At 38.2% G+C, this 27,912-nt stretch overlaps 2 protein-coding genes across 2 annotated transcripts; one reads left to right on the top strand and one right to left on the bottom strand.

Annotated features, from left to right (window-relative positions):
• The first annotated feature begins 2,878 nt into the window (after positions 1–2,878).
• On the top strand, positions 2,879–8,499 carry mep1a.2 (meprin A, alpha (PABA peptide hydrolase), tandem duplicate 2). Its single transcript, XM_030721951.1, has 14 exons — positions 2,879–2,959; positions 3,058–3,082; positions 3,174–3,227; positions 3,321–3,358; positions 3,437–3,512; positions 3,596–3,713; positions 3,909–4,084; positions 4,454–4,675; positions 4,787–4,933; positions 5,133–5,348; positions 5,459–5,905; positions 6,598–6,771; positions 6,852–7,056; positions 8,246–8,499. Exons 1-14 carry the CDS (start codon positions 2,897–2,899, stop codon positions 8,394–8,396), a joined length of 2,112 nt encoding a protein of 703 aa, XP_030577811.1. The 5' UTR covers positions 2,879–2,896; the 3' UTR covers positions 8,397–8,499.
• A 645-nt stretch (positions 8,500–9,144) lies between these two features.
• On the bottom strand, positions 9,145–26,965 carry adgrf3b (adhesion G protein-coupled receptor F3b). Its single transcript, XM_030721987.1, has 19 exons — positions 26,932–26,965; positions 26,312–26,398; positions 24,711–24,803; positions 24,461–24,473; positions 22,590–22,745; positions 21,629–21,781; positions 21,480–21,526; positions 21,333–21,391; positions 20,046–20,185; positions 19,120–19,350; positions 18,323–18,559; positions 18,004–18,138; positions 17,403–17,596; positions 16,663–16,842; positions 12,501–13,811; positions 10,986–11,027; positions 10,811–10,840; positions 10,652–10,725; positions 9,145–10,030 (listed from the first exon to the last, which is right to left on the bottom strand). The coding sequence occupies exons 3-18, from the start codon at positions 24,768–24,770 to the stop codon at positions 10,660–10,662; spliced, it is 3,054 nt and encodes a 1,017-aa protein (XP_030577847.1). The 5' UTR covers positions 24,771–24,803; positions 26,312–26,398; positions 26,932–26,965; the 3' UTR covers positions 9,145–10,030; positions 10,652–10,659.
• Positions 26,966–27,912: the final 947 nt, after the last annotated feature.

Genomic DNA, 27,912 nt, shown 5'->3' on the forward strand with positions numbered 1-27,912 from the left:
TACATTAAAGTTAAAGTATGCATTAAAAGCTTTGTAAGCACATTGTCATTGAAATGTTGTCTAAATAATTAATAAAACTATTAAATAAGAAGCCTGTGTTCTTTTTTTTGTGATGTAAGAATGGCTTCCCTGTGAGCTATGTGCTTTTAAAAATGGAAGCATTTTACTGTGTAGAAAGCCCTCCCTAATGCCATAATGCCAGTGATATGAGACAACGACAATAAACAACCATACTTTGTCAGTGAATGATGGTAAAACTATGCCTCACCGGCCAGCTTGACATTTCATCTGTTCAAGTGAAATTCACGTTCATGCTCAGGTGTAGTGAATTCAAAGTATGACTTTAAAAAAAAGAATGTAGTGTCACTAAATTGTTGCTTTTAAAACTATTTCTGATCCAATGCTAAAATGTGATGTAGTGATGTGATTTCATTGTAAAGTAATAAGTCCTGATCATTTGTTTTGCACTGCATGATGTAATGAGGCCTCACAGAAACTGATCAACAAAAATTTTTTTGTCTGCTACCTGAGGAAAAACAACTGATTTTTTTTACTAATTTGGACATGTTGATTACAAATATGCAAAGAGAATTTCTCTAGCATATCAGGATCTTGAGTTACATAACTATGCCAATAAATACCAATCACCAAACTTGATGTCAGTGATTTTATTAGAAAAGTACACCATGAACATACAACTGGTGAAAAAAAAGACACAGGTACCAAAATCAATCATATGAGGAATCTGAAACTAATACAGTGCAGCATAATTAGTCTGCCTAAATAGTTCAAAAGTGTGACAAGTGCTTGTGCTTCACGGATGTTTCGTGCTGTAGAAACCAGCAGTAGTTACCATCATGTTTGCGTTATAGCGCACCTGGTACCTGGTCTCCATATCAGGGATATCTTGATGGAATCTTTCACCATGCTCATCGCTCACATCACCCAAACTAGGTGGAAAGAAATCAAGATGAGAGTGAATATAGTGAATCTTAAGTGACATTCTGCAACCCATGCGTTTGAATGATATGAGCATGTCGTCAACTAGTTCTTCATAGTTTGTGGCTTTGTGGTTGCCCAAGAAATTCTGTAGCACCTGAACAAATGACTCCTATCATTTGGAGTCTGAGCTTAGATGGGAAGTCTTTGTCTCTAATAAGCTCGCGGACTTGGGGTCCATCAAAGATCCCAGCTTTAAGCTTGGCATCACTTTGGATTGCTCGAGAAACACTATTCCATCACTTGATGTAGCGCTAAAACTTTGTTTTTGTCTATTGACAGATCAAAGCAGTGACTATAAGAAATTGCAAATTTCTGGCAATGTTGATCCTCAATATTGGCAGTTAAACTTTAGTTGATTGAATTTTAATGATCATATATGGATTCAGCACCCCCAAAATCACCCAAATTATTGCTAAATTCTGTTCAATTTCACAATTAGAAAATTTTAGCACACTCTACATTTGTGTGAGAAGCACCAATACAGCAATACATTAGCTAAATATTGACATGTGCATAACTCCAGCACATGACGTGCTAGAGAAATTCTGATTATAGATTTGGAATCAGCATACCTGAAATGCCTTATATCAGGTATTTTTCTCCAGATAGCAAAATCATTGTTGACCAGTGTTATATTAGTGTGGATTCAGTGATGGTGGGCTCTGTTCAGTAAGACTGTGGACCAAAGGCCAAATGCAGAACGTGAGTACAGAAGCCCACTGACCAGCCTGATTCCTTCACACAGACAGCAGATAAGAATTTAGAAGAAGCGTTCCCACATGTCTGCCAAGAGATATAATCTCTCCAGCGTGTTCTAGGTCTGTCCCGGGGCCTCTTCCATGGAACACCTCACCCAACAGATGCCCAAACCACCTCAACTGGCTCCTTCAGATGCAGAGGAGCAGTAGCTCTATTCTGAGTCCCCCCACCGAAATGACTACACTCCTCACCCTATCTCTAAGGATGAGCACAGCCGGCCTTTGGAGGAAGCTCATTTCCACTGCTTCCATCCGTGATCGCGTTCTTTCGGTCACTATCGAAAGCATTTTAACATAGGTGAGGGTAGAGATGTAGGTCGATGCACTGCAAGATACAGCGTGACATAACTGTGAATCATGCCTGCAGATCGATCAGACTGATCATAAATGCAGCAGAATAAAACTTTTTGATATGTACCTCTGAAATTGACTGTGAATATAAATATTGCTTTTTCAAGTGTGTGAGTGAGAATGATCGTTGTCACCTGATTGCCAAGACACAGAAGAACAATGCAAAGGAACAAAAATGAGATATTCTGACAGCACAGGGTTAGGATCATCACCGATTCTTGCTTGTGTTGTGTAAGTCCAGTGCAACAATAAATCCCTTTTTTGAACTGCTCCTTTAGTACCAAGTAAAACAGTTGTGCTGACAGTTGATGCTCCATAACAGTGCAGTAATTGTAAGATAAATAGAAAGTATGATAGAATCTTATCAGTCCTTATCAGTCTTGGCCTAACATTGATTATCAGATTAACACCACTGCCCTGTGTTCTATTTGTTTACATATTCACATCACAAACTCTTTAACTGGTGCTTAATCATTATCCTGCCTTGCTACTATGTCAGCACATTTCACACAAATTTAAGAGGCCAAACCAATAAACAACTTAAGTTTATGAGCTTGTAGATCAGTTCTGATTTTTCTGATTCTGTTTCTTCTGTGCAGTTTGAGGTTCCTGCTGTCATTACTGCACCTGCCGGAACACCTGTCAGTGTTGACTGCAAGGATGTGTGAAATTCCTGTTACTCATTAAACATGACAATCTTGATCAAAGTTCTTCTTCAGCTGCAGTCTTTATGGGCAGGCTGACCACAGTCTCAGAGAAGGGTACGTTTCTGTCTGAATTACAACATGTGCCCTGGATGCAGTTTAAAGAGAATAGCTGTGCTGATTGCAGTCCTTGTAGTTTTAAAGGTAAGCAATTTAGACCTGAAATCAAAGGAACCTGGTATTATTCTTTACTAAAGTTTTTTATTTTATCTTATTAAAAAGCATCTCTCATTGTGTGCTAGGTGCAAGCTGTTCCAACATCTACCGGTTGGTTTCCATTAGCTTTTTTCCAACTACACACACATATGAAACATGCTCGTTTGCAATTTCTTGCACTAATAACATGTTTATCCTCTAGGTGATAATGCAGATTCAGGTGAATTGAGAGATGACATACCCGAAATCAACCGAGGTATAATTTAATCTGATACTGATACTGCGCATGTCCCAATGCCGTCTGGACTGATATTGAGTTTTTCTAAAAATATGTATTTCAAACTTTTAGGATTGACAGGGCTGTTTGAGGGAGACATTGCTGGCAATGTAAGTATACACAGTGAATATTTAGAAATTGTATTTGTTGACTAAAACGGCTCTGAATGCTTTCAATTTGTCTTGCAGCCCAGCAGAAATGCAATCCTTGATCAAACAAGAAAATGGGAGTTTCCAATCCCCTTTATCTTAACCGATTCTTTAGGTACACAGTTTAAGAATACATTTCTATCAACAGAAGAATTAGAGGAAGTGCACTGACTGAAAATGTAATTTCTTTTGCTGTAGACCTGAACGCTAAAGGTGTTATTCTCCAGGCTTTTGAAGAGTACCGTTTGAGATCCTGCGTGGACTTCAAGCCCTACGAGGGAGAGACCACTTACATCTCCTTCACGAAGCTCTCTGGGTGAGCTACGCCACACACAGTTTGACTCTGGTGTGCCCTCGACTGTCCCCGGTCTTTATGGGCCACGCTGTTTGGTTATCAAACTTGAGATCTTAGACAAAGATTAGGAAGTGCTGATGTGCTGACCAGCAGCTTCACATAAGTGTTTTTTTTTTTTTTTAAGGCTGATATTAAAATTCTATTTTAACATCTCAGATGCTGGTCTTATGTTGGAGATGATAAAAAAGGCCAGAATGTGTCCATCGGGGCCGGGTGTGACACCAAAGCTATTGTGGAGCACGAGCTCCTCCACGCTCTGGGCTTCTACCATGAGCAGTCTCGTTCAGACAGAGATGACTACGTTATAATCTCATGGGACCAGATTGAAGAAGGTGAGGCAAAATTATTTCATCTTATTTTTTACCCAGTAACTACAATTTTAACAAGACAGGTGATGCAGTAAGTCTACAGTTAGAAGCCCTCATGTCTTTGACAAGTGACCACAACATAATTGATTCAAATGATTTGCTTAACCTATTGTGTCATATAGTCATATTACTCTTTGCATCATTAGCTGTCCATTAAATTCTCCTACTTTATGTGAGCTTAAAACTTTGCAGTTAATTTTTTAGCTTGGAAACAATAGTTTCTGGAATAGAGTGGTATCTTCCAGATTTGCTCCATTTCAATGAAAAAAGCTCTTCTGTTGAGTAGAATTTGTTTATGCAAATATCAGTGACAGTGTTGTGCTTTTTCCACAGGCAAAGAGCACAATTTCAATAAGTATGAGGATGATTTCATCACTGATCTGAACACACCATATGATTATGAGTCAATCATGCACTACAGACCATTTTCCTTCAACAAGAATGACAGCGTCCCCACAATCACCACCACCATACCCTACTTCAGTGAGGTCATTGGCCAGCGGCTGGACTTCAGTGAAGTAGACATCACTAGGCTAAATCGCATGTATGACTGTGGTAAATGTTTCCTGTTATTGCTCGCTAAATGTTCAGGATTTTCTGTCATTTCATTCACCAGAAAAGACTTCAGTTCTGTGCCACTGATAGTTGTTAGCTATTGTTTTCCAGCCAACACACTTACTCTGTTGGACCAGTGCTCATTTGAACTGATCAACATCTGTGGAATGATCCAGAATGAGGAAGATAATGAAGACTGGGTTCAAATGCTGAGCACTCCAGTGGATTCAGATCATACCCTGGCAGGGCGCTGCAGAGGTAAAACAAATTTCATATGCAAAGGCCTGTCAGTCATAATTCTTGACTAAATTGTAAAAGGTGAAAAAACACAGCAGTAACAGTTAATTGTACTTACTATGTGCTGCAGAGAAGTGATTCTTACCCTTTGTCTACCACATAGGTAAATGCTGTTACAAAAACCTGAACTGTTTATCTCTCTAACATGATGTCTTTTTAGATTCTGGCTACTTCATGAAGTTCAATACATCTTTCGGTGATGCTGGCAGCAGCGCTTTACTGGAGTCACGTATCCTATATCCTAAGAGAGACGAACAGTGCCTGCAGTTTTTCTATAAGATGACAGGAGCAGCTGGGGACAAACTGGTAATATGGATCAGGACTGATGATGGGACAGGGACTGTACGCAGTGTGAGGAAGATCCACACCATTACAGGTATTATACACTGGAATGGTGCAAAGGAGCTTTTTTACTGCAAGATTGACTTTCAGCTACACAATACAGTATAAACTGGAGCAATTTACCACCTGCTTTTTGTCTCTCAGGTGATGGGGATAATGCTTGGAAAATAGCCCATGTAACGCTCAAGGTAACAAAAAAGTTCCGCTATTTATTCCAAGGCATTAAAGGATCATCTAACTCATCAGGTGCAATCTTAATTGATGACATCACTCTCAGTGAGACCATTTGCCCCAGTGCTGTCTGGCAAATCCAGAACTTTACCGGTATTCTTGCCACCATTCCTGCTGGCAGTGCACTCAGAAGCTTATGCTTCTACAGCCCAGAAGGCTACTCATTTGGTATCAGTGTTTACCCAAATGGAAGAAATAGTGACTACCCAGACTATGTTGGCATGACTCTACACTTGTGCAGTGGCGAAAATGATGCAGTGATGCAGTGGCCAGCCCAAAACAGGCAGGCTACCATTGTTGTCATGGATCAGGAGCCAGATGTTAAATTAAGGATGTCTTCCACGAGAAGCTTCACAACAGGTAGGTAAAGGTCAGGTCAGAAAGTTTACTTAAAAGATGACGCTGTTAGTCCATATAAAGTACAGCTAATAGAAGTGAGGATAATTTTGATAATTTTGAGATTATCTGCTTCCTGTAAATACACTAAAAGTACTGGGTCACCTACATATTACACCTACAGCTGCTCAGCCACAGAAACTCATGCCATGAAGCTCCTGGAGCAGTTTTGGTGCTGATGTTAATCTGGAACTCGGCAGTTACTGAATCTGCGGAGCACTCAGCAACCCTACTCTCTAACTTTATATGATCTGAGCTGCTGTGGTTCCTAAATGCTCCCACTCTGCAAAAATACTGCTTACAATTGTTTCTGGATTACTGTATAAAGGAAGGAAGAAATCTTACAAATGCAAAGTGATGACACTCTATGTCAGTGTGTCGACTGTATTTTCCTGAGGCCACAAAAATAGCTGCTGCTATACTTTTGAATCCTTTAGAAAATATAGCAGTACCCTTTGCTATAATTTTTTAATCCCATAAGCAAAGAAAGATTACAGTACAGTTCCTCTTCCTCTTCTATCACACATTTGGTGCTGTGTGGTTAACCTCTTTAAAGCTCTCTGCCATCTTCCAGGTGTCCAGATTCTTTACAATTTATTCATTGTAAAGAATCTGTCCCTGACATCCATGTTTCAACTGGTGATTTTACCCCTCAGATACTAATGCCCGCTGGAACAAACCCACAGTCACATCTGGAGCAGTGTGGGACGACAGCTGTAAATGCTACCGCAGCCAAGACTTTGGCTGGAGCACGTTCATTTCTCACAAGCATTTGCACAGGAGGAGCTTCCTCAAGAACAATGACCTGATCGTTACTGCCGACTTCAGTGGTAAGGCTCTGAAATATAATGGCCTATTGAATTTGCCAATTCAGCATTTTAACACGTGCATCATCTTGATGATTCACTAGATTTGACCCACCTGATCAAGAGTGAGGTGCCTGTCCAACTGGTGGTACCAAAAAATGGCATTGCAGAAGAGAAGCTCCAGGGTAAGATGGAAATGAGACCAGAGGCTCCAAAACACAGAGAGACTCGTGCTGCCAACCCCTGTGTCCCTAACCCCTGTTTTAATGGAGGGGTGTGTGTGGAGCAGGAGGGGAAAGCATCTTGCAGGTTTGTGATTGTGTCTTTTTGACGTGGATATACTGTATGGCATTACTAATCATTGGGTTATTTTTGCAGCTGTGAGCTTATTGTTTTTCATATTATATATATTACATTTTTATTATCAAAGGGTCAGATACAGTATACACAACCTTCTCATGGGGACAAAAATCTGTATATGTACACTCACAGGTCATTTTATTAGCTACAACTGTTTAATCAGCCAATCACATCAAAATAACTCAAGACAGTCAGGCATGCAGACATGGTCAAGACAACCTGCTGAAATTCAAAATGAGCATCAGAATAGGGAAGAAAGGTAATTTAAATGACTGTATGTGGCATAGGTGTTGGAGTGAGATCTGCTGATTTACTGGGATTTTCCCCACACATCCATCTCTAGGCTTTAGAGAGAATGGTCAGAAAAAGAAAAACTATCCAGCGAGCGGCAGTTCTCTGGGTGAAAATGATATGTAGCAGAGCATCTCTGAACATACAACACATCGAACTGTGACAAGAAAAGAAAATGCAGCTGAACCGGAATACAGAGAAACAGCAGCCTTACAGCTAATGTGACTCAGCGAAAGAAAAACAAATGTGTGCAAAGGTTGAGTAGAGTCTGTGCAGAAGTGTGTTTAAAGCTGGCCCAGCCCCAGTCAGTAATGTGTACCTTGAGCACAAAATTAACTCTACTGAGTACCTGCATACAACCTTAAAGGTTGTATCAACAGCATACACCCCAACGTGTCTGTGTGAACAGTCTATAAAAGCTGGACTGCTCACATTAAATTGCAGCCCACAGTGTGTGACATCCACGGTGGATTTAAATCCATTAATTGGTGAGCTGGACTGGGCTCCTCACCAATCAGCAGAAAGTGGAAGCACTGTAGATTTAACAAAAAACACTTTAGTGTTGGCAACAATGACCCCCCCCCCCCCAAAAAAAAAAAGGGAAAATGAGCACATTTCAGAAATTTTCATGCCTTTTACTTTGGGGAACATGACACAAATACATAATCTTTTTTCTATTAGTTTCTCTGTTGCTGTAACAAAGTTTATTACCTAGGATTCAGGACTGTGGGCAAACTCAGTCTAAATGTCTAGCATGCAGTATGCTCATATGGGGACGGCAGTTTAAAGTAATGACTCATGATACAGGAGAGGTTTTTCATATTAAAAGGTTCGTGCTGCTTTTCAGGTGCACAAAAAGCCAGGCCTCATACTTCTCTGGTAAGACGTGCGAGGAGCTGAATGTGGACAGAAGTCTCGTGGCAGCTCTGACTGTTGGCATAACAGGGTCTGTAGTACTGATCCTGGCCATTTTACTCATCATCAGGCGACCTCGTTAAAAGGCATTTTAGAAGACTAACACATTCTCTGCATTTGTTAAGTAATGAAATCAGAATTAGCAGCAATACTGGACTAGAATATTAACATTCATTAACTCAGGGCTCATTTGGGAGGCAGCTGGATTGTGGGTGTCTCCACATGCAAAGATTAACTTCTCAAATCTAAATCTCCAAATTCTAAAACACACAGTGTTCATTTTTAAAATGTAATAATGAAGTGGTATTAACATCACAAATGTTTTGGACCACACTATAAGGGATATAAGAACCAGCACTAAAATGAGTTCTAAACTGTGATGTCCCAAGATAACATTATGAAAACAATGATTTGTTTATTTGTATAATTGATACATTTGCTTTAAAGGAAAATGTAACCCTGGAAGTAAATTTCACAACAACAAAAATTGTGTTTCTTATTTTTATTTCAGTGCATGCTTGAGATACATAGAGCGACTACACAGATTTTATATATATATATATATATATGTATATATATATATATATATATATGTAGTATACAGGTTATGGTTCACGTCAAACAGAAATTTAAATACAGCATTTAATTTTAAATACAATCACAAAACAAATCTGAACTTGTCAAAACATTCATTTTGTTCTTTGTACAGTCGACATTTGCACTCCAAAATATGCAACATCCAGTTTTCCTGGTAAGCCATTTGGATTTAAAGATATCGAATGAAAGTTAATTATCTGCAATTAAAGGAAATAAATGCTTTCCCACATCTAGGAAGATAACTGACAAAATACACTGCCAGTCTTAGCAAACAATAATGATTATCAGTGTTAGTAGTACCATACACAATCCAAACCTTAGCGCTAATCATCGACAGCAGTGCTCTATTTAAATGTACAGTCTGCTACAGTTGCTGGTTATTGTTGGAGTCACTTCAGCCACAGACAGGACGGACAGATGGACGTAGCTGCCTCAGTGTCACTCGCTGCTTTCAGACATCCCATTTAAGACCTCAGGATAAGACTTTTGAGCATTAGCTCAAACAGCTTGTCACTCACAAGTCATTGGCTAATGTACATATCATAGATAATTCTCTTTTCTGACAAGAAGAATGACCCAAATTTTTAAAATGTAGTTAATGGTTTATTGGCTATGAACTGAAATGAATGACTGAGACCTCGAGGAACATGTTTACAGAGGTCAGGGCAGATTTCTGGAAGTCCACCACAAATACAGATTTGAAATTATTTAGCTTTGGCTTCATGTTTCAGACTTGGCAGCTACATCCATGTTTTTTTTTTTCCCCCCGTCTATCAGTACAGCTGAAGTGCATTCTTTATTCTGTTAGTTGTGACTGTTGCGCACAGGTGTTGTGTGTAACATCACTTACATTGCAAAACAAGAATAAAAAAGGGAGGCAGTGTCTCTGCAAGTAAACACACTGTCACACGATTCTAGTGGAGCCTAAATAATAACAGGGGTCACTTTTGCATGAGTCTACCTATAATTGGATTTTAGGAAAATGTAATTAAACATTGATAATGATATAGCTGTAAATAACATCCTCCTGGAACTACAATCATAAACATAATGCAGACTGCAAGATGTATTCTCCTGTTATGGAACTGGACATGGGAGTGGGTAGTTCAGTCATCACAGTCTGAAAAGCATAAAGGAAAAGTTTCAATTTTAAGATCATTTATTCAACTTTAACTCACAAAAGTTAATCTCTGGTTACGTGCAGTGCAAAAGTCATTCACACTCATTTTAAACTAACCGGAGCTGTGTGACAAACTGCACAACAACCAAATCTCTGCCTCCTCAGCTGCACAAAGCTTTTATAGTGCAAATTACTTTAAATAACATCAGAATTGTCATTTTAACCTTTTTAACATCCTGTTCATGTTAGAAACTTACATCACTGCACCTGCAGCCCTGCTGACTCAGCCTCGTTATAGATTAAATGCAGTAAATTTTATGACTTTTACTTTGGAAACACAAAACAGTGGCGTCCTTGTGTTTGTGTGGCAGGTCATTCCTGCTGTAATCAGTTCATATGTCTAAACCTGAAGATGTGAGTTCAGTTAACTCAGCTTTGATCGCCACAGTTTCACATCAGGTTCCAAGACAGAAAGTTAGTTAATTTATGGCTGGTGCAGCAGCCCAAGGAGAAACAGTAGCTTGTTACACGATGCTCGATGGCATTTTGTGTTAATGGAGATGTAGCAATGTACCAAAGCTATCTAAATGAAGACTGTTAAGGCCATTAGACAGAACTGACCTGCATCTTCAGTTGTCTTTCGTGTATGTAGTTGAAGTGAATTTCTTTGTGCTGTCATTTCCTTTTGACTTGCCCTGAGGGTAGAGACTCAAAGTATTATGATACACGTTTCCATCACTTTATCAGGCAATTCTGCATATATCTAACTGTTGCACTTACCATTATGATCTTTAACAGTTCCTCTCTGACCTGATAATAACAACACAGATAAATTGATTCATATATTGAATGCATGGTAAACACACTTTCTTCTAACCACTGAATATTTGAGAAATTTTTCTTTTTGATAAATATATTTAGACCAATATCTGTTCTGCTAAAATAATAAACCTACCTTCTGTTCCCCAAAACAGCCTGTGAGCAAAATGAAAAGCCCCTGGAAGAGAAAAAAATGGAGCTCAACATGTGATAAGATGCTTTATTTTCCTTATGAAGTAGGTTTGCAGTTTGTGTCAGCAGAGATGTAACTTTAAGGGAATGGATCTGTTCATGCTTATTTCTAACCACCATCAAAAAGTTGTATATTGACAGTTAATTAAACTTAAGCACATAGTTATTTTACTGTTAAACAATCAATTAGTAATGTTTTAAAATTTATTACTTTGAGTTGTGTTTGTATAATGAAAAAATTGTTTATATCATACAAAAATTATAATGTGCAATAAGCTGATAAGGGTTTCTTACTTTCCAATCATGACATGTTATATGCATTATGTGATGCAACATGGGAAAAGATGGACAAAAACCGAGAATCCTGGCTGCACACAAAAACAGCCAAGCAATGATGCAATCAAGAACAACCGGACTTTCCAGTATTTTCAGTGTTTATCTTACCTTCACTGTTGCAAATATCTCCCAAAAATATATCTGAAAAATGTAGTTTTCAAACAGTTGATACATAACCTACAAATAAATAAATATTATTTTGTCCTGGGTGCTTGTCCAGCAAACCTTTCAGCTGTGAGGGGAACACACCTGCTCACAGATGCCGCAGGGTGTGACCTGTCCAGTCAGCTAGCAAAATTTGCCCCTTAGTGAAGCTGGGGAATTTTCTGTCTTTGGCCTGCGGCAATAATGGTGTGTGGATTGTGATCAATTAACAGTTTCTTGTAAACGTCATAGAATTTGTTGGTTTGTTTTTTCCAGAAGTTTAATAATTTATAAACGTACCAAAAGTAACGTTTTTTTTTTTTTTTTTTTTAGAACTGTTACAAAAATTCAATAATTCAAAGAACAGACACAGCTGAAGTTACAAATCATAAAAAATGATCAAAGATGAATTAAATCTGTTTTTTGTACATTAATCTAGAAGTTTTGAAACTTCAAAAAATCAAAATTAAAATTTTAGACTTGCTTGATTTTTTGCATACTGCATCACAAATTATATACAGTGCTGTGAAAAAGTATTTGCCTCCTCCCTGATTTTTTTGGTTTTTTTTGCATGTTTGTCACACTTAAATGTTTCAGAACTAGTTACAAATAACCTGACTAAATACAAAATGCAGTTTTAAAACAATGATTTCATTTATTAAGGTCAGGATTAATGTTTTATTTTAACAAGAACTATTATCTTCTGAAATCTGAGTAACTACAAAACATGGAGTGAATCTCCTTTTTTCAGTCTTGTGATTTATCAGCTGTCAACTCACCTGGCCATTTAGATAATCTTTAAAACAAGTATTAGAAATATAGTTTTTAACTTTTTTAATAACATCCACTAAATGCTCATAGATACACTCACAGAAAACAAAATGCTTATAGATACGTTTTGAATTTTTATATCATTGAAATAATCAAATAGTTATTGCCTAAAGTTGCTTGGCGTGTGTTATCTGTGCATTCAGATTACCTGAAAGGAATTGAGGATGGTGAAAATGTAGGTAACAGTCTTAAACATGGAGTCAGTTTCCTTCAACATGAGCTGAAAGAAGCCAACAATCCATGTTACTCCGAAGACAGGTGTTAGAAAGATCACCACTTTGAGGATGCTTTTGGCGGTGTCCTTGTCATCGGCCTTGCTACTGTCAGGAACTGAGGTCTTCAACAGAGTAACCATGACAACAATCATGGAAAAGAGATTTGTCAAAACAATTGTTCCAACAGGCAGGAGAAAAGCATGCATGGAGCCAACCAAGAGTTTGTCGAAAACCAGCCAGCATGTCTCTTTTTTGTAGTAGGGGCTGTTGGTATATTTGTAGTACACATAGCTGGTTCCCACAATTAGAATTGGGCAAACATAGCCTAAGATGCTGGAGAGGAACATGAAAACTCTTTTTCGCAGCGGGCTGAAGACAAAGATGAGCTGGTGGACAAGCATGACACTCAGACACAGCATCCAGCAGAACATGGCCAAGTAAAACAGGTGTTTGCATATGGTCAGTATAAAACACCAGTTTTCAGGAAGAGTCTCAGGTTTGCTAGAAGCCAAGAAACAGATATCAGCGAGCAAAAGGAATGTGGCAATGTTCACTATAGCTGTGTGCCGGAAATGAGAAAGGTTGCTCTTGACCACAGCTGACCATACAAGACATTCAATGATGAGAAAGATCACCAAGGAGCAAATGGACACACCAAGGCCCACGTCAGAAATGATATCAAGGATGGGATCAGATATGTCATTCTTGGACATCAGGACAGAGAATGCAGTCAGGTGGTTGCACTGACATACTGTGCGGTTTCCATCAGAAATGCTGACATTGCATCCTTCATCCGACCACTCTTTCATTGTGGTGTTCCAGAAGACACAGTGAAATTGAGTGGGGCTGGTTCTCCCACTGGGGAAATTCACTCTAATTTGTATAGTTGAATCACTGTTATTGTCCAGTGTGGCTGATAATACGAGGTTGGTAATGTCAGATGGCATGCCATTGAAGGTGTTTTTTAATTTACTCATTAGGTTTTTCACAGCCACAGTTTTCAGTATTCCGTCGGTCTTGTTCATATTCACACCAATGTCAAATACGGACACACTACAGTTATTTCTTTGGCAGAATTTAAGGTCTAGATTTGTACTGTTGAATTCATTGCTCTGGTTAACCTTGATATTCTTCACCAGACCATCCACAGATGTGAGGTATTCTGATGACATCTTATAACGAATTGTGTTATTGACCTCAGACCAGGTGCCATTCAACATATTGCTTGCTGCACTGACAAAGTCCTGAAAAAGAGTAAAACAAAGAAATGAAACTGGGTGAATGAGACTTGTAGTAGAAAATGCTTTCACTCCTTAAATTGAGTACAAACAGTCAGTCCATTTACCATATACACTTAAACAACTTTCTTTTATCAAGAAAGCTAAGTGTCTCATGTGGCAGAAAAAAAAAGACAAAAAGAAAATATTTGAATAAAAATATGGTCATTATGCTCCTGCCATTCCATACATCAATACGGGTATCTAGAAACAGCAAATTCCAATCTCCTTCCTGATCACATATGAACTTGGATTTTGAGTTCATGTGATACTACACTGCTCAAAAAAATAAAGGGAACACTCAAATAACACATCCTAGATCTGAATGAATGAAATATTCTCATTGAATACTTTGTTCTGTACAAAGTTGAATGTGCTGACAACAAAATCACACAAAAATCATCAATGGAAATCAAATTTATTAACCAATGGAGGCCTGGATTTGGAGTCACACACACACTACAGTCTGATCCAACTTTGATGTAATGTCCTTAAAACAAGTCAAAATGAGGCTCAGTATTGTGTGTGGCCTCGACGTGCCTGTATGACCTCCCTACAAAGCCTGGGCATGCTCCTGATGAGGTGGCAGATGGTCTCCTGAGGGATCTCCTCCCAGACCTGGACTAAAGCATCCACCAACTCCTGGACAGTCTGTGGTGCAACCTGACGTTGGTGGATGGAGCAAGACATGATGTCCCAGATGTGCTCAATCGGATTCAGGTCTGGGGAACGGGCGGGCCAGTCCATAGCTTCAATGCCTTCATCTTGCAGGAACTGCTGACACACTCCAGCCACACGAGGTCTAGCATTGTCCCGCATTAGGAGGAACCCAGGGCCAACCGCACCAGCATATGGTCTCACAAGGGGTCTGAGGATCTCATCTCGGTACCTAATGGCAGTCATGCTACCTCTGGCAAGCACATGGAGGGCTGTGCGGCCCTCCAAAGAAATGCCACCCCACACCATTACTGACCAACTGCCAAACCAGTCATGCTGAAGGATGTTGCAGGTAGCAGATCACTCTCCACGGCGTCTCCAGACTCTGTTACGTCTGTCACATGTGCTCAGTGTGAACCTGCTTTCATCTGTGAAGAGCACAGGGCGCCAGTGGCAAATTTGCCAATCCTGGTGTTCTCTGGCAAATGCCAAGCATCCTGCACAGTGTTGGGCTGTGAGCACAACCCCCATCTGTGGACGTCAGGCCCTCATACCATCCTCATGGAGTCGGTTTCTAACGTTTGTGCAGACACATGCACATTTGTGGCCTGCTGGAGGTCATTTTGCAGGGCTCTGGCAGTGCTCCTCCTGTTGCTCCTTGCACAAAGGCGGAGGTAGCGGGTCCTGCTGCTGGGTTGTTGCCCTCCTATGGCCTCCTCCACGTCTCCTGGTGTACTGGCCTGTCTCCTGGTAGCGCCTCCAGCCTCTGGACACTACGCTGACAGACACAGCAAACCTTCTTGCCACAGCTCGCATTGATGTGCCATCCTGGATGAGCTGCACTACCTGAGCCACTTGTGTGGGTTGTAGAGTCCGTCTCATGCTACCACGAGTGTGGAAGCACCACCAACATTCAAACGTGACCAAAACATCAGCAAGAAAACATAGGTACTGAGAAGTGGTCTGTGGTCCCCACCTGCAGAATGGACAGTTTGATTTCACAGAAGTTTGATTTACTTGGAGTTATATTGTGTCGTTTAAGTGTTCCCTTTATTTTTTTGAGCAGTGTATTTAAACCAGAGATGTTCCCCCGAGGAGCAAGGAAAGCAGCACTTGTCTAAAAATAGACATCAGTTAAAACCAAAATAATCCAAAAGTATCTCTCTCCTTTCATCTCAAATAGCTTCTCCTCTGTTTGAATCCATCGTTTAACTGTCATGTGGATTCAGTTGGCTGTTATCTCAAGTCAAGCAGCATATATTCTGCTTGACTTTGAGTCCATCGAAATCTGTACCGTATGTCTTTCTTTTGAGGTGTCCGTGTCCCATTAACAACAGCTGGAGATTGTCAAGATGAGAGGGCAGCAGCTTCACTTCTCATGTGCACTGTGGATAAACATCTGGTCTTTGATGGGGAAACTGATGGTAGACTAATGTGCTAGCTAGTCTGCTCCTGGCTCTGCTTTCACTTCATTTCTCACTGTGGAAACAGAGCTGGCACTAGCTAGCAAATAAGGCCTCTGAGAATTATCATCATACTTACCCCCCCGAACCATATGTGATGTAGAAGAGGTAGAATGTTGTATGTTGTTAAGTGTCACACAGTGCTCAAGGATTTTAATTCAGCTATGCAATACTTTTTAAAAAAAAATTTCATCAATATATTTCAATGGACTTTTAAAAAGGATAAAACAATGTTTTTTTTTTTTTTTTTTTTTTTTAGAGATATGTGAACCTCACAGGGCAGCTGCTAAATATGATTTTATAGAACATTTCTGTAGATTAACCCTTTAACAATCCTGGATTTTTTTGGTATATTATTTTGGGCCCGGATACGGGCTCTAGTATTGTTAAAGGTTTAAACAGAAAGTAAAGTATTCAAACTGAGCACAGCGCTGAACATCAGCAGCAGTATTAATCCATATAATACTGGTGGAGTAGATTTTTGTCTTCAAAATAAGTACTTTTACCTTTGATATTTTGAAAATCTGCCAAAAATACACAGTTCATGTGGAGTGAGGTGTTGTTATAGTGTGGCATGATCTCAGTTTGCCTTTCTGTAGCCGTCAGTGGACGCTACTGATTCAGACTTTCAGATTGATTCAGATTTTCATAACATAAAATTTGGCAAAATGCAATCTTATGTAAGTAAATTAACTTACTGGAAAGATATTGTCTTTCAGCTCAGTTTGATTTGATGCCATTGCCATGATCTGTAGAACGTTGATGGAGGCGCCAATGTCTGCCATGTCGCTTCCAGAATTTGACAGAGAGCTGTTTTTAAGTCCTTCAAATATATCTTTGGCCACTTCTGAGGTCGCCCCTAGTCCCTTCAGGAAGTTCTAGATAAAAGAATTAGTGTACAAAACAAAAAATATAACAAATGAAAGTTCTTTATACAGAACTACAGATCTCTGTAGTTGAGTTTTAGAGATAGCAGGCACAACAGACACTTTACATAATTTTAAAGTTTTGGGACATTTTTATATTTTAGGTGGTGTTTTCAAGCATGGTTGGACATATAGAATTTTGGATTTGTATGGTTTTCAGTGAATCATCATTTATCTCTTTGTGACCAGTTTCATGTCAGTGAAACTTTCAAAAATCACACGCTAACCAGTTGTGGAATACAACAGCCAGTTGCCGACTGGTCTCTAAGCCCGTCTGACTGAGGCCTAACCTCAGCCAAACAGTAATGAGGTGGAACTTGATTCATCTTATTGTGTTTACTGCAGAGTAATGTCACTTTGCAGCTAGGATGTTATCTTAAAGTCAAAGTAAGCCAAGATGAAGTTTTACAAGCTTTGACCAGTGCAGTGTAAATTGTTGACAAAACATATGAGAAACTCATCATTTTAATGTCACACAGTACATGTTCTGTGAAAAATAAAGTCACACTCACATCAGCTGACTCTGAAACTTTGCTCAACTCTTTGCTGACACAATTTGAGAACACAGGCTGCCAGACAGAGCCTTCACAAGTTCGGGACCTAAAGCCAACCTTGCCATCTGGGCATGATTGATTAATCACTGTACCTCCACCTGGGGTTTTTGGCCAATAATCTACAGTGTCCTCTTTGCAAGATGGTGCACCAGCTTAATGGAAAAAAGAAGAAGATGCAAAACAATTCACACAATTCTAATCAGATTATTCCAATATTCCAATAATAATCTATTTTTACAATACAGTGAGCTGCAGTCAAAGTAGATTAAGGTGGACCTGGTGTGTTTTTACTTATCTGCCATAAATAGTCAGATATTTAGTTCATATTAAATGTGGCCTAAGTTTCAAATGATGAGGTCATCAGCCCCTGTGAGCCACAACCTCAGGCTTCAGAGAGGGCATGCTTAAAATGCTTTGCTAGCTGCAGCCAATCAGAATAAAGTTTGTTTCACTGTGTAAGCTAAATAATTATTCAAGCTTCTCTGGTACAGCATATTCAGCTTCAAATGAACACAACTGTTCACCTTTAAATCACATTTTAAAAAAGAGGACTTCTTACCTGGGATAACTGGGATATCCATTCGTGCGCTTTTAGTTTGTCCCATGATGTTAGTAAAAGTGATGTTAATGTATACTAAAGTTCCCGTCAATCCTTCGCAATTGATTGAATAGTTTAAACTGTAGTTAGTGGCTTCTATTGTGGGTATAAATAAGAGATATTAGTGTGAAGGGATTTGGGGAGATTTGTGAAGTTTATGCTGTACATATAATTTTGCAGGATAATACAAATTAAAATGTGTTAATACTATAAATGAAAATACAGATTTAGCTATAGGACGGATTACAGAGCATAAAGAAAAAAAGTAGGTTTGGCTTACTTGAGTTCTTAAAATGCCCAATTTCTGAAACACCATTGTAGATCCACATAACATTATAGATTCCATCACCTGGTGAGATCTCGGTTGTGACTGTTATAAGGACAGGTTTTGTCTGTGTGCAGTCCGCAGTGAGAGGGTTGGCCTTCATGGTGATCACATCAGGGAGGAGAGCTACATCTAACCCAGCTCTGGCTGTATGTCTGATTGACCCAACGGTAAATCCACACTCGTATATGCCTGTAAGGAACATGCAGATAGGCTAAATTGCCTGTTACAGCTGGTATGGGCTGAAAAGTTTGATCTTATCACTGAATCAGTACAAAAGTGTCTCCTGTAACATTAAACACACAAGCTGATATTTTAATTGTGTGAAGAAAAGCCAGCAGTAATAGACACACCACAACCATCTATAGCACAACAGTACAGCAGCTTTCTAGTTGTTGTGTAGCACAAATACAAAAACAAGAACAAAAAATACAACTCTGTTCACAGATGTTGTGTAAAATGAAAATAAAACCTTAAAAGTTAGAGGTTACTCAAGGTGGCTTTGGAAAAAAGTGAGTGTGTTTAAAGAAAATCTATGTGAACTCAGAAGACATTTTTACAGGTGTGCTGATCAGAAGCTGATCTCAGAATGGACTTTAAATCCAGCTTTGAACAGCAAACAGTCTTGTTCGGTTCCACTCCAAATCTTGGAGGCTGTAGTTGCCCATGCTCACTAAAACTGATCACTGTATCTGAAACCAACAGAACCTATTCAATTTCAGTTTAAGCAGAAACTAAGTGTCTGTGCTTGCCTTTCCAGATGCCCGTCACCTTCACCAGTTTAACTCCAATACATGATCGGTAATTTCCTGTGGCACATGTGGTGTTCTGTTTAACAACGCTGCCATCGTTGAGCTCAAAGCGCTCATTCGCTGTGGTCAAGTTCCAGCCAGCGCTGTCTGTGGGTTCCTCAAATGTGCATCTCAGTTCTGGCTCAGACAGGTAGCAAACTTGAGTCTTTGGGGCGTCTATGGTCACCATTCCTGTGTAAATATAATACACCAAAACATAATTTATGGGAAGGCTGAAGCTACTGAAATCATGTTATCTTTAAAGAAAAAAGTGAAAAATGATCAGTTTACTTCTAAGGTTAGAGAGCATCAAACACTTTACGCCATTCTGTGGGTTGTCAGGGACATCCTACCTTTTAACGGCCGCATCTGACTTTTAGTAACTTTTAACAGCTGGGGCAAAACAATCCCCACGACATTAATCATCTGGAAGCCATTTATTTATTTATTATTTATTTGTCATTTACATTGTCATTTATTTCATAGCTTATGGCTCATCTACTGATGAGTTGTTGTTTTATTTGCAACTACCGCATCCCATCCCATTTCCTTTCAATATCAACTGTGCTGATTGCTCACTGTCAGGCTTTACTGTCTCACAGGTAAACATCTATGTCTGAGCAGCAGTAATTAATTAAGTTTGGTAACATTTCATCTTAGAATTTTATGCTATTTTCCAGTTGTAATTTTGTGTCATAATTTTGCTACGACTGTAAATAACTCTCAGCAGCTCCAAAGACCCTTATCCCATTTCTAAATGCTCAATGCCCCAAGAAAGCTGCAGAGGCAATGTGCAAGTTGACGAGTTAGAAGTAACCATGTCACAGTCTTATAACAATTTGTCTTTAGTGACATAAAATAAAAGTAAACAGTACGTTTTTACTTACCCACAGTGTCGACAAATATAGTAGCAGTTAGAGTACTTTGCAGTCCATTCAATATGTCTTGAAATTTAGAGCTGTTTAATCTGACATTGACAAGAACCTCAAAGTCCATAATGTATAGAATGTTTGGCAATGAGACTGTTCTGCAGATGAAGGGAAAGGTTATTTTTTAGTCACAACATATTCATTTGTTAAAATAATGCATAACTGTGGGTAATTACATGGAACATATCTGTTCATTTGGTTCTTTTATATTACTATTTGAAAGTTTCAGTAGGCTACATTTAAAAGTAGTCAGTGTATCAATAATACACAAATTTGATAGTGTTCCCAATGAACAGATGGACAGTATTATAATATATCAAACAACAAAAATAAAAAAGGACAGATTATTCAGACTGAGGAATTTTCTTTGCTCTATTACTTCACTCATTGTATGTGCCATGAAACGGTACCACTCAATATTAGCATTTCTAATGCCATTGCTGTAATAATAGCAATGTCGGTTGGTCTGTCTTGCCCATCACTTCCTCATGAAGTCCACAGACTTCATGAAATGTCTGTGAATTTAACTGAATTGTTTCTACAGCTGGATGCTATTCAGGAGTCCTACAAGATGAATTTCAAGTGGAATAATTGCTTCAGATTAAGCGTTTTGTGGCTGAAATGAGACAAACTGCGAGATGAATACTTATTTCCCATTCACCTCACACAGGCTGGCCCCTGGGTCGTACAATGCCCAGGTCTGTATTAGTGAATGAGGCCCAATCTGATCAGCCATGACACAAAGTGTCTCAGATTGTAGTCTGAGAGTGATAACACTCCAGTAAAGGGAAACATAAACAAAGAAGACAGCTGTTGCGTTGAGCTGCAGCTTTGTAGAAGGTGGTGAGCAGAGACACTCATCACAGGTCTGTGCAGAGCTACTGTATGAATTTCTGTGAAATGGTCAGCTGGTCAGATTTTAGCTTGGGATGTTAGAACACTTGTTGTCTTTGCATGTGTCATGTAACTAAAACTCAGACGGCTGAATTCGCCTTCAAGCCAATTTGTTATTTTAGACAGACTGGGATTGGTCATGGTTTGAAGACATCTGCCGACTGTAAGGGTACCGCTTTAACCTTGGTTGCTGAAGTATTGCTTAAAAACAAACAAAAACCTTTGTTTTTCCTATTCTTTAGATCACCTAGAGTTAAGTGTGCTGTGACACAATTCATTGCGGGACATTTTTGGCTAAAAGAAAGAAAGAACAAAAGAACATCAAATCAGTTTCTTCAGAAAGTACAATACCTGGGACCAGTAATGTTAACATACACCAGGGCATTCAGTTTTTGGAATGCAGTTGTCAGCTATGAAAGCAAAAAGCATGAAATTATTCATATTTGCCATTATAGCAAAGTGAAAAATGCATTAAGAAAATAAAGCGGGATTTACCACGGCTGAATCCAAGGTGTTAGAACTCTGTACTGATCCATTGATGGTAACTGTTGATTGCAGATATTACAGTTAGTTATAGTTCTGTTGTCAGTGATAAGCCTGCATATCAGCATAGAAACAACTGGAAAGAATCACATCAGGAGAGCTACCATTAACTGCAGAAACACAGAGTGGTGTGGTGTAGGACACATTTCTTAAACAAGGCGTGGGACTGCAGCAGTTGTAGCTGTAGCACACGTCGTTGCTCCAAAGATATCCCGCAGAGCAGCTGCAGTTGCTTTCATTTCCAATAATGAGACACTCTAGAAAGAGAAATAAGTAAAACAAAATACATTTTTTAGTGTTCTTAATTTTGAATGTTGATTGCAGCCAGTCTGTATCAGGGTAAAATCAGCATCAATCAATCAAATGGCATTTAGTTATGAAGTTGGTGCATATAAATTGGATTTTCACAGAGACTATTTTCCTTTTTAATAAAACTGCAAAAAAAAGTAATGTCTTTAGTTTTAAAGGATTCTTCACCATTCTAAATTTGTAGTATTTTCACATAATTCTATATCAGTATCATCATCATTCACAAAGGAATACTCACTGACAAACCTGACAAGTGATGTGTTTGCTTGTTCACAGGAAATCGAGTCAAATCTTTTCTTTTGTAATTTTAGATTTTTTTTTTCTATGACTGTGTTCAAAGCCCAAAGAGCCGTGCTGACAGATTTATCGACTGCAGCAGCAGCATTTCTTTAAAATGCGGAAAAACGATGGTTTATCAAATGTGAAAGTTTTCAAAATGTGCTAAATTATTGTTAAAATAGAAAAAAAAAAATGCAGCAGATTAGAGGTGTTTTTATTTGTTTACTTAAGATCAAATGAGGCTGAATTTGACACCAGTGTTCCAGTATCATCACACCACAATAAATACATGAAATTTAAGAGTAAAATACACATATATTTAGACATATATTATATGTCTAAACATTTGCCAGGCATAAAATTTAAAAAAGATATCACTGCCTGAATTCAATTCAATTTTATTTATGTTACACCAGTTCACAATATTTGAAGGTAAGATGGTTGTAACATAAAAGAGAAGCCTGATGATGAACATACCTGCTACCATTTCACTGCTTACAATTTTCACCGTGTACGTAACTCCATTACTGTCACTCACGGAGAGGTCACCAGTGCTCAAAGCTGACAGGACTGTCTGGGCTTCCAGGGTGACATTACTCTCCACCATCAGCTCACCACTGTAGATATCTTCAACTACAACAGGAGACATGTATATGTGTTTTTATGTGTCTTTTTTCCCCCCTGTTTTTAGCAAATTAAGTGATTTGGAAATTAATGCATACGAGAACAGCTTCACTGAAATCGTTGAAATGAGAGAAAATAACTTAAACCAAAGCTTATGTTAGCGATGTGTTAACATAAGCTTGGACTGACTGGATTTCACGTATTGAGGATGTACATGGTGAATTTTTTCTTCTTATTTGAAACACTAAATTATTATGGTTTTTATTATCACCAAGTATGACCCAAATTCTAAAATAGTTGGGTTGCTGTGTAAAACTTAATTTCAAAAGAGAATGCAGTGATTTACAAATTTCATAAACCCATATTTTATTCACAGGACAACAAAGAAAATATATTAAAATGTTTAAAATCAGAAAATGCACCATTGCAAACTAAAAACATTTGCTCATTTTGAATTTGATGCCAGCAAAACTTTCAATTAAGTTGCCAGTTTGTCTCACCGGCTGCATTGAGTCTGACCTGAGGGCCTGAAGATCACCGGCATCCAGTATTGGTTTTTGGCATTTCACCTTGTACACAGAGATTCCTTCCAGTTCTATGAATTGTGTCATGATATTTAACACAAAGTCTGCAATTTTATATTAAGAACAAATTTTGTGAAATTGTTCCACAATTTGTAGACAGTTTTTTTTTTTTTCAGATTGGTGAACCTTTGCCCTTCATTTTCATACCCAGTCATGCCACTGACTTGTTTCAAGTTAACCTAATTAATGAATCTAATTGGTTGCAAAATGTTGTGAGATGTTTTGCTGTCATCAAATTTATCAATTCATGTTTTTCTTTAAATGGTACATTTTCTCAGTTCAGACCTTTGATTGTTTTCTATATTCTGTTGTAGTTACAAATACATAGGTTTATGAGATTTGCAAAAATGAAATAAACAAAAAAACATTTTACACAGTGTCCTACTTTTTTCAGAATTGGATTTGCGTTATGGTAAATGGACTAGTTCTTATATGGCGCTTTTCTACTCAGTCAGAGCACTCAAAGCGCTTATACAACATGTTTACATTCACCCATGCACTCCCATTCATACAAGCACTTCCATGTTTACTAAGCTAAGTGCTTTTAATTAGCTAACACTCACACACATTCATACTCCGACGGGACGGTCGGTGAGCAACTTGGGGTTAAGTATCTTGCCCAAGGATACATTGGCATGTAGCCTGGAGTAGCCAGGAATCGAACCGCTGACCTTCCGATCAGGGTGGGTGACCTGCTCTACCTACCAGGTCACCCACAAATGGGTGGCTGTAGCTCACTAGGTATGGCAACACTGACCTTCAAATCACTGATCACCAATTTCCCTCAGAAAAATGATTATTTTGATGGGTGAGGGAGAATGAAGCTTAAATATGGCTCAACCATATGATGTATCATTAACTCCTGTCTCAGAGCTGTGTGCTCTGGGTAAAAGCACACTTTGCAAGTTAAATAAATTTTTTCGTTTAGCACTGGAGTGTAATTGTTCGAGATTTGTTAACAGTGGACTTGTTTCTGAAATCCCCCTCTGACTGAATCCAGTAATGATGAGAATTCCACTGGAATTAATCTGCTGACCAGAATAGACCTTTCTGAAATCTGGTGTGACCAGGACTTGTGGGCTGTCTGTAGATTTTTAATGCCATTTTACTCTTAACGGACATTTTAGATAAGCAGCTCACCTTGTGCAAGGACCTGCAATGGCAAAAAACAGGAAAATAACATAATTAGTCATTGTTAATCTTTCAATTAAATAATATAAATTGTATTGGAGCATATGGATGTATGGATGAATATATGGATATAGTCTTTGAAAGTAATATATGATGTACAGTATGAAATCCGTTTCATTTAGACATTTAAACAAGACTTTGATGCTTAAACAGAACTGGTTATAAAAATATGTGACATTAGACTGAGAAGGGTCTTTACCTGGTTGTAGATGTATGCAGTGCCGATCAGAAAAATGATAACCTTGGAATGCATTTTCATCAGCTGCTCTAAAAAAGCACACAAGTGGTGATGCTGCAGGAAAAAGGACACAGTAATGTACATGTATAAAGTATACATTTTATGTGCAGTACATACAGTACCAGAACAAATAGTCAAAACACTTCTTTTTGGGAGTGTTATGTTTTTATATATTCACATGAAAAAAGTCTCAAAAGTGATAAAATGTCAAATTAACATTGTTTAGTTTTCTAGATCTGACTCCAGCTTATTCCATACATATTACATATCAAGGTCTGAGGAGAGTAGTTGCAGTTATTAATGTTAGGACCACAAAATCTTTTGTTTTGGCCACCAGTATGATGCATTTCATGAGATTTAAGAACCAGCACTAAACTGAAAAATGGACAAGTTACAACCTACAACACCAGCCACTCAGTTCAGCTACCATGTTCTCCTCAGGATTACTACTTCTGCCATTCTAAACCCAGTAAGGTAAAATTTTGCATTTCAAGTATAATCAATTATCGTTGATTTACCTGATTTAAGATAATAGAATATTATATGTCTCTACGGGTGCAAAATTCTTTACAGACTTTAGGAGACTGTGCCTATCTGCTCTCTGGATCTGAACAACTTGTGCATGGCACAAAACACTTTGGTGTTGCTGTTGGAAAGAAAATCGAGTAAAGCAGAAAGTACAAAAAGTACAAAAAGTACAAAAAAGTACAAAAGTACAAAGTACAAAACTAAAACATATAAGAGCTGAGCTGAAAGACAGCAAAAGACAGTTAACTGAGTTAAGGACACGTGGAGAGCAGGGTAAATATTTTGTTTAGATTTGTTACTGTATGCATTTTTTTTTAGTGTTGTTATTAAAATACTTTGAAGCTAATTTCCAGGTTTAAAATATCCATTAAAAACACACCGACACTATGGCCTTTAAAAACTCTTGATGATCAAATACAGACTCAAAGCAGAAACACTGCAGTGCAGGTCAGCTGTGTCTATGGCCACAGGATCTCATTTAAAAGAATGCCACCATAATGGTTTATTGTCTTTTTATTAACTCTCTCAGTATCAGGCAACTCATATATTTAACCATGAGTCCTCAACTATTTTTGTTCTTCCATCACACTCTTATCAGCAGCTATCTGTTTCCCTTCTAAAGTACAGGAAGCTTGTATTTAGCTAGGAAAAACCTTTTTGCATCACTTTGCATGTTGGCTGTGAATACAAACAACAAGTTGGTGGTTTTGCTGCTTCTATTAACAGTGCACTGTTCATTCCTGCCCACATCAACTGTAGTATATCACCAGTGTGTACAAAGGCCTGTTGATTCTGTATAGCTTATGTCCACATCATTTTCTTGTTGTGTCATAGGCACAGCCGGTCTGTACAGGAACCAGAAATACATTTTTTGTGTAAGTCACCAATATTTATGTATCATAAATACAGTTAGTTTGCTTCCGTTCACCGTTATTTTTAAAGCAGAAAGAGAAATCACTCTTAAAAAAAACAAACAAAAAAAAAAAACCCTAAATTAAACTAAACAAATTAAATAAAATTAGTTATTCACTTACTGTGAATTCTTCACTATGAATAATGCTGTCCACCTGATGATACTGCAAAATAGTTTTAGTTCTCTGTTATTTGGCTCGTGGAAATTCCTGTTAACAAAACAGTGGTTAAAGGGTTTCTGATCATGGAAGATACTGACACTGAATAGTAATGCATTTTATTTTAACCTTGCCAGGCTGCAGGTTTCTATTGTAACGGCAGAAAAAATGTCATGTTTAAATGTTTAGCTATAACATGATTCATGACTTTGCAGATTGTGTTAAGCACGATTCTTTAACATCTTTATGCCCTATGATATCAGTTTAATATCGACTCCTTTATATGGATTTTTGGTTTGATATATCCAAATGGAAACATTTACAACAGCAAAATTAAAAGCCTTCATTTGAAACATAAGAAACAATTAGTGTCCAAACTTTTACAGGTACTGTATGTGGCAAAAACAAGCCCTCACTCAAACTGGGTCAATTAAGACAGATTTTCCACACATATCCATTTTAAATTAGTCTTAAATACTAATAATTTAGGAGTCAGAGTTGAGTGTATTTCAGCCAGGTGGTAGTAAGAGCTCACCTATGTTATCTTTTCTTTCAAAAAGACAAAATTCATAAAACATTCTTACCTTTCAACTGTACAGAAAGAAGGTGATTTACCATTCACTTTTCTGCAATTAAAAGACAACACCCCATGTCTATCAGGCACTCATCACAATTACTCTGACTGTAAGTGAGGACAACTGTCATAAAATGCTGGATAGAGGGTGTGTGTTAAGGGTGGTGCATATGTGCTTGGGTGGGAGGGGATGTGTTACTGTGATGTTCTTGCTTTGGTTTTAAAAGACCATTTGCATTCATAGCATGTCTCCACATGTGCTGGGCCTTTCAACTTTCCATGAATATTTGTCTATCAAATCAAGCAAAATCTCCTTCACGAGGTCACAGTGCAGCTGCCCGTCTCAAACAAGTTATATGGATAGCACACTTTGGCTAACTATTATTATATAATATTATTATTATATCATATATTATTATATTTTTTTTTTTACTAGCATTTTTCCATCCATCCATTTTATTACAACTTAGTGGGTGGCAGGGGGGCAGAAGCCTGCCCCAGCTGTCACAGGGTGAGAGGTGGGGTACACTATGGACAGGTCGGTACTTTCACAAACAAACTCTCACTGACTGTGGTGTTATTGCCACAACTAAGTTTAGTGACATCAAAGAAACTAGTTTGACCAAACACAAAGAACTAAAGCACTAACTACTATGTAAAACAGCATCATAAAGACAAAAAAAACTGCACTAAAAGTACAGCTACAGACTACAAGTTAAAAAAGAAAAGATGTTAAACCAATTTCTTCCACAGGACAACAAACTATGTTATGTGATACCTGAAGAGGTGGGTGAGATTCCTGGATCAAGTAATATTTTTTTTGTATACACTCTTTTACACAAACACACACAATCACTGGTAAACTCCTCTTTGCATTTTCTTATGACTTCATTGCTGATTTAAATGTTTCAAATTAAGGTCTCACACCCATCAGGCCAAAAGGCAAGGCAGAGCAAAATACACAATATAGGAAATATCTCTGATCTTCTAT

This window comes from Archocentrus centrarchus, chromosome 24 (genome assembly GCF_007364275.1).
Source record: "Archocentrus centrarchus isolate MPI-CPG fArcCen1 chromosome 24, fArcCen1, whole genome shotgun sequence".
Classification (NCBI taxonomy): Eukaryota; Metazoa; Chordata; class Actinopteri; order Cichliformes; family Cichlidae; genus Archocentrus; species Archocentrus centrarchus.

Bases quoted from the DNA above. Each gene is read 5' to 3' on its own strand.
- mep1a.2 (XM_030721951.1), top strand. From the start codon at position 2,897: ATGTGCCCTGGATGCAGTTTAAAGAGAATAGCTGTGCTGATTGCAGTC. The intron at 3,083-3,173 runs GTTGGTTTCCAT...TTTATCCTCTAG, and splicing joins AGCTGTTCCAACATCTACCG to GTGATAATGCAGATTCAGGT. The intron at 3,228-3,320 runs GTATAATTTAAT...TCAAACTTTTAG, and splicing joins CATACCCGAAATCAACCGAG to GATTGACAGGGCTGTTTGAG.
- adgrf3b (XM_030721987.1), bottom strand. From the start codon at position 24,770: ATGAAAATGCATTCCAAGGTTATCATTTTTCTGATCGGCACTGCATAC. The intron at 13,812-16,662 runs GTAAGTTAATTT...ACTCTTTTTCAG, and splicing joins TGAAAGACAATATCTTTCCA to GACTTTGTCAGTGCAGCAAG. The intron at 10,726-10,810 runs GTAAGTGCAACA...CTCTACCCTCAG, and splicing joins AACTGTTAAAGATCATAATG to GGCAAGTCAAAAGGAAATGA.